Source organism: Cryptomeria japonica, chromosome 4 (genome assembly GCF_030272615.1).
Source record: "Cryptomeria japonica chromosome 4, Sugi_1.0, whole genome shotgun sequence".
Lineage (NCBI taxonomy): Eukaryota > Viridiplantae > Streptophyta > Pinopsida > Cupressales > Cupressaceae > Cryptomeria > Cryptomeria japonica.
This window is the reverse complement of record NC_081408.1, coordinates 540,859,929-540,866,596: the sequence shown is the minus strand read 5'-3', so window position 1 is coordinate 540,866,596 and position 6,668 is coordinate 540,859,929. Positions and strand designations below refer to the sequence as shown.

Here is a 6,668-nt window from a genome sequence, read left to right as displayed (position 1 = left end):
GGTCCAAACAAGCTAGAGAAAACACAGTAAAGCATGCACACACAATTTCCAAGAATAAGCAATTCAAAACCAATCCATAGAATTCATGAAAATGAAGTCAACTCATGTTTAGTATGAACTATCTTCAGACTAAATGAATTAATAATGATTTATATATTGAAACCCTGTACAGATACGCCCATCTGGCCTCCATGTGGCATGCATGCTTTTCATCTGATAATTCTTTTCAGATTCTTAAGAAACCTTGTTTTTCCATCACTAAGCCATTGATTCTGAAATCAGATATCATGATGCCTTGCAACAATAAAAAATCTACAAAAATTTTCAATAAAATGCTCAGATTGGATAAATCTTCAAGTAGGATCATAAAATATAGACAGAAACATAGTGATGACAAGAATCATGGCCTAGCTGATTTCTTCAAGTCATCATGAAAGCACTCTAGCGAAAAAATAATACTTAGATTAACAAAAAAATATTGCATTGAATGTGTGAAGAACTCACAGACATGTCATATTCATACAAGTTGAATACTCTCGTTATAACCAATCTGACCTGCCAACTTCTCTAATTCAGTTTTCACAGACATATCTATCATGTTGGAGCCAGAACTTCCAAACCGAATAGTGAAGCCTGCAATTAGAGAGGGATCAATAACGGTCTTTAGTCTAACATTCTTTGCATTAGTGAAGCTCTGGACCTTCTTAGCAATCGCATGCAGATGGCGATTCTCAAGTTTGACTGCAGAAGTCACAATTGCCAACTCTGTGTCTGTCAGTTTATTGTAGGTTATCTCAAACTCTTTAATAATCTCATTAATCAGTTTTATCCTTTTCTTGTCAATAAGGATGAAGAGAAAATTTAATGTATAGGGCTCAAACTTGGCATCAACTGCAATGCTTTTGAGAATTTCCTTCTTCTTCTCCGGTAATATAATCGGATTCACAAGGAAGGCAAATATATCCTTGTTGACCAGGAACTGTGAGAGCTTTTCCAAGTCACTATTTATAGCATCTAGGGAATTCACAGACTTTCCCAGATCTGCAAGGGCAGTGGCATATGACCCTGCAACACTGTCTGACATCACAATACGAGTTCTGTTTCTGCGAACCACTTGAGAAACTTTGGTGGAAAGGGGTTTGTGGGTCTTCACGAGCCTTGTCCCAAAAAAGGCACATTTTATGGATAGCTGGGAAATTGGGCCATTAGCCCCTTTGAAAAGGGCTCTTGCAGATGGCGCACATTGCATATTCAGGGCCACAGGAGACTGCTTTAGAGATTCCATCTACCAAAAACCCACAGTCCATAGTTTCAATTCTTTCTCTTTAATCATTTATTCAAAAATGCATCTTATATTACATAAACAAAGACCAAGATAATAATAAGGGATACAAAAAAGATTTAACACAATCAAATCCAGAAAAAACCCTGAACAACAATATGGATTGTGTAAATTTGATATCATTGGATGCAAAACAGTTATATAAGATAGGTCTCTTTTTTATTTCCAAATCTTTTTACATTTTCCCAAAGTATTCATCAAATCAATCACTGAAGTTATCAATCTCAGAACATCCAATTTGAACGATCATTACCCTACAGTTTTCCAAAAGCCTCAATGTAGTCAATTAGTACACCAGTCTCAACAAACTAAGTTAAGATTAAACACACACACTACATTTTCCCTAAGTCTAACTGAAATCACTCACGTGTTTCTGAATCCCAATGCATTCAATTTCTACAGCTTTTATTGTGAGGGTACTCAACTGATGCAATTTTCTCAAAACCCAAACATTACAGAGCCTGTCAATCCAATCAAATGCAGCCACACCCAACTCAGAAAAGAACTTGTGATTTCAATTTGGATTTTAAACACTAAAAGCTAAAACGAAAAATATGCCTAAATCCCAACACACCATTCTTTAAAAGAAAAATACCCAATTATCATTTCAGACATGAGATGGGAATTTAGAGTTTGGTTTTTATTCAATGAGCATGAAAACCTCACCTGAAATTTGAATGCACTTTTTTGACTGGAACACAAATCTTGTGCAACTGTAGGCTTCCGATGCAATAATTTGCTTTCGTTTAACACTGCAGGGATCGATCGGTCAGAATTTGAGGGGTGGAGACATCGGACGGATGTACAAGGGCAGTCTATCTAGAGTTATCTGAAGGGCACTCTGTCCATCCCAATACCATTTTTTGCCACGTGTCGCGTTGAAGTATTTGAGTCCATATGGAACTTATCCCCTACACTAGTAGAAATTTTCAAAATGCTGACAAGAACATTTACCTCGTATGATTGAAAGGGAGATTAAAAATACCTTTCATATTTTTTATTTATTTATTTTTGGCTCAAATAAATATAGAAATTAGATAACTAAAATAATGATATTTAATAGTCTTATGAGTGGTGGAAATAGCCTTATGAGTAGTGGAGGTAGTTTGGGCCATGGGTTTGTTTCTCATGATTTTGGTTCAATTTGAGACTCAGACTTACCTAATGGAAGGGATTGTGAGGGATATCCCTAACACAATAAAAAACAAGTGCCACATAGTGGCTAGTACTTGTCTTGTTTTTAGTATAGCTTTAATAATAATAATTATTTAATTTTAATAATGATTATTTTTTAAAAATTATAATAATTAAGTTAAAAAAATTAAACATAATTAGTTCATAATAATTAAAATTTTACTAGAAAAATAATATAAATTAAAGAAATCCTAATAAATTTGTAATTTCACAAAATAAAGTTAAATAATTGAAATAGTTTTAGATTTAAATCTACTTTAAAAACTAAAATATAATAAACAAAAATGTGTAAACAAAACTATATAAAAAATTAAAATTTTTATACAATTTTATACTTTTATTATTTGATTTGATTATAGATCTATTTATGTAGCCATAAAAAATGTTCTTTATGCACATAAAATATGATTTATAATGTTTTATAATGTTGGTTTAAAATATATTTCATGCAAATTTAAAAAACAAAAAGAAAATGTAAAAACTTAATTTTGAAAAAGTTATTTCTCAAGTAAAAATTACTAAATTTAAAACCGTTAACACAAATTTAATTAAATCATATATGATATAAATGTTTAAAAGTTCATGCCGCTTCCGAGAAATCTATTATGTTCAATTCGAGAAACTCGTGTATAAAAGGGAAACAAAAAAAATTCATTACAAGAGTATTGCCTAACGACAAGTACTAATAATGATCTTTAATTAAAAATTTGGTAAATGTAATTACAAATGATATATTAAAAGATACAAGAAATGTTTAAAAATAAGTATATATTTTACTTTAAAAATGATTTTATTTTAAGAGTTTTTAATAGTCATTTCATTTATTTAGAAATTTAGAAAAAAATTCTTATTTATTTTATTTTATTTTAAGAGTTTTTCTATTTCTTTAATAGTCATTTCATTTATTTAGAAGTTTTTTAATTTTTCCTATTTGTAGAGTTATTTTTATTTAATTTAAAGTTATTTTATTTTTATTTAGAAATATTTTATTTTATTTTATTTGAAATGTTGTATGAAATTATGTTCACACATTATCTTAAATTTCTTTTTGAGTTTTTATTAAAAGTTTATTTTTCTATTTTCTACTTTAAATCTTGTGTTTGTGATGAGATTCATTTTTCTCTTTCTATTTATTCTCAACAAATGTTGTTGTATGTCTTTTTGTATTTTTTTAATTTGTGAATTAATTAATGAATGCACATATTCACATTTTACATCAATTTTCTTTAGTTTTGATTTTGTGTAGCAACTCTCTCTTGTGCAGGAGAATTGTTGTAGAGATCATTGTTTGTGTAGTGCTACCTATTTACCTCTACCATGGTATCAAATATTTAGATCTACAAGTTTTGTTGTTGTTTTGAGAGTTTTCACCATGATATTTTATATGGTGCATCCTAGTGCAAAACAAACCCCACAAATGAGCCCAAAAAGCTCAAAAACTTATAAATTAAACATAAAATGTGATAGGTTTTGGTGCCATAAATTCTTGAGATTTGTTTTGTTTGTAGATTTCACATTTTTCAAAATCTATACAACTATATAGGTTAGTGCAGTTGTGTAGTGATCATACTCCATCGTTATGTGTGATTGTATTCAACATTAACTCTAAGGTTAGGCTTTTATTTGATGGTTCTTAGCTTTTCTAGAGGTTTCCTCAAACTTGATATGGTAGTCTTTTCTTAGAGGATTTTCCTTTTATCTGGAGTGAAATAATGTTTCTGATTAAAAAAGCAACAAAACAAGGGGTGTCGACCCTATACAAAGACAATCCAAAAAGGCAACTTGTAACAAGTAAAAAATAGACCATTGACAACAAAGGCCATAACAAACCACTTACAACACACTAGCAAAATAGTTAGCAACCCACATCAAGGCTGGATATAAATTTCACCCACAACTCGAGTAAGAGTTTGGGAAGAGGAGGAAGAACACTCTTTCCTTCATCAACAAACAATAGTCCAGGCAATACTATCATTTGGAACACCATCACAAAGGGGAACAAGAGGGGATTTCCCCTTAGTGAGACTGTCAGCATAAGGAGCAAAATGTTGACCAAGCAACACGTCAACCACCAAAGGCTAGAGAAAATTAGGAGCTACAAGCAAAGTAGGGTCCATGAGGCATGAGGGGGTCACACCACTAACATGAGGTAGAGGAGTATCCATACGACCTGAAGAGGTCAAACTTGCAGCAAAAGGAAAAACATCATCCTAGGAGAAATCATTAGCAATCTTTGAAGAGTCATTGGAGGAAGAATTGGAAGTCGAGAAAGTCAGATGATCACCATCAGCATCCTTCCACCAAGTGGCAACACCTTTACGATCTGTGGTCAAGTGACTAGTAGAGAAGCAACAACAACATTGGAAGGGAGGCCCCTCATTACCCAACGATTGAGTTTGTGGCCTATTCCCAACCATGAGAATCACATCTCCAAGAAGAGGTATGGAGATCTCAATATTGATTAGAATACGTGCAAAAGTAGAAAGACCCATGGAGGAGGTGGTACCATCAACCTTCAAGAAGCGACCGATAGAGTTGCCAATGGCTTCAAAACAAGAATTATCCCAAAAGTGAAGGGGAAGATTAGGGAAACGAACCGAAGACGCACATTGAGTAGTTCAATAAGAGGATTAAAGGAAGTTGTCCAAGGTTTGATTGAGAGGGAGTGAACACCCCAAGCCCAGAGTTTGCTCAACACCAAATCACAATCATTAGAAGAAATAAAAGTACAAAAAAACCCTTAGCACAAGGGAAAATCTCAATGTTACCAACAACTAAGGGCTTCCAAGAATCCATCACCCATCGATGAAGATTCAAGAGTGAAGGCCAAAGACCAACAAATCTACACACCAACCCATAACGCTAGTAGAAAACCACATTTTCCACCACATCTTGACCACAAACCACAACAAGGAAGGTCTTGGCACAAGCAAGAGGACGAGAAATAGGAAAGATGGCAACACAAGCAAAGCTCTACCCACTAGCAGAAGAAAAAGGCCTTTGAGGGGGCACCCCAACACCCACAAGAGGAGGCAAAACCCCAACATAAGAAATAGTAGTAACACCAGGGAGAGAAGGAGCTACCATCGAATCTGCAAGAGTCCCAAGCACTACAACCATAGAAGAAACAACAAGGCCAAACCCAAAGATAGCCACAACAAAGTAAGGGACAAGAGGAGCGGGACAAACATCCATAGCAGCAACAAGGTTTAGACCACCACCAATAAATTCAATAGTAGGGCCAATAGTAGATCCACTTAGACCTTGGAGGTGAGAGAATTTGTAGAAGAAACCTCCAAAAGCACTATAGGAGGAGGGACAAGATCCTCCCATCCAACACACTGTGAGTTTTTAGTAACAAGAGGGTTTGAATTTGCATCGAGTGGGAGAGTGGTTGTGGAAGCCATTGTTAACTTGGTTATGAACTTAGTAGTATTGACACTTTGGAAAACACTATTGTTTTTTCCTGTTAGGTATTGTCAAAATTTGAGTAAATAGTCACCAAGGCCCTTGGCCCATGGTTCCACCCAATTAGTGGAGCTTAACACCAATAGGCAGTGCACTTCATTTGAGTACCAATACTCCAAGCCACCTCTATGACCTAGGCTTACTACACTACAATCTTGTCACCCCAATAATAGTTGAGCCAACATTCAACTTGTTTGAGGAAGCTATTTTCTTCTAAGAGCCATGAATTTTTGCAAGGGTTTCGAATTTTTAAGATCTAATAGGCACTAAAAATCTTGTTCCAAATTGGAGAACCTTAGCCAAATTCACCACTTGGGAGAAAGATGGGAACTTAACTAAGGTTCAATTTTCACTTGAGGGGACTTTACATGCAAAAGAGGGGGGTGAATCTACTAGATCCAATCCCAAAGGATGCAAGGATTGAATACTAAGTAGATTGGAATGGATTAAAATGCAATTGAACCTCTTTAGTAAGTTGATTGATTGAATTAAGACAAAGTACTGAAAATGAAGACAAAGTATGTGAAAACAGTGAGCTACAGATTTGGGATTCAGTCGTGCACCTAGATCTGAGAAGTTTGAGATTATTTGGAGCTGCTCTGCGAAATCCGGCAAAAGTTGCAAGGACCGTGTGTCCGGACAGGGGCGCCCTCTTATCGGTCCT

General features: G+C 34.5%; 1 protein-coding gene across 1 annotated transcript; it reads right to left on the bottom strand.

Moving 5' to 3' along the window:
• Window positions 1-442: 442 nt before the first annotated feature.
• On the bottom strand, window positions 443-2,182 carry LOC131034995 (ATP synthase delta chain, chloroplastic). The gene is made up of 2 exons (XM_057966627.2): window positions 2,009-2,182; window positions 443-1,285 (listed from the first exon to the last, which is right to left on the bottom strand). The coding sequence occupies exon 2, from the start codon at window positions 1,283-1,285 to the stop codon at window positions 518-520; it is 768 nt and encodes a 255-aa protein (XP_057822610.1). The 5' UTR covers window positions 2,009-2,182; the 3' UTR covers window positions 443-517.
• Window positions 2,183-6,668: the final 4,486 nt, after the last annotated feature.

Coding starts and splice junctions, on each gene's coding strand:
- LOC131034995 (XM_057966627.2), bottom strand. CDS start 1,285: ATGGAATCTCTAAAGCAGTCTCCTGTGGCCCTGAATATGCAATGTGCG.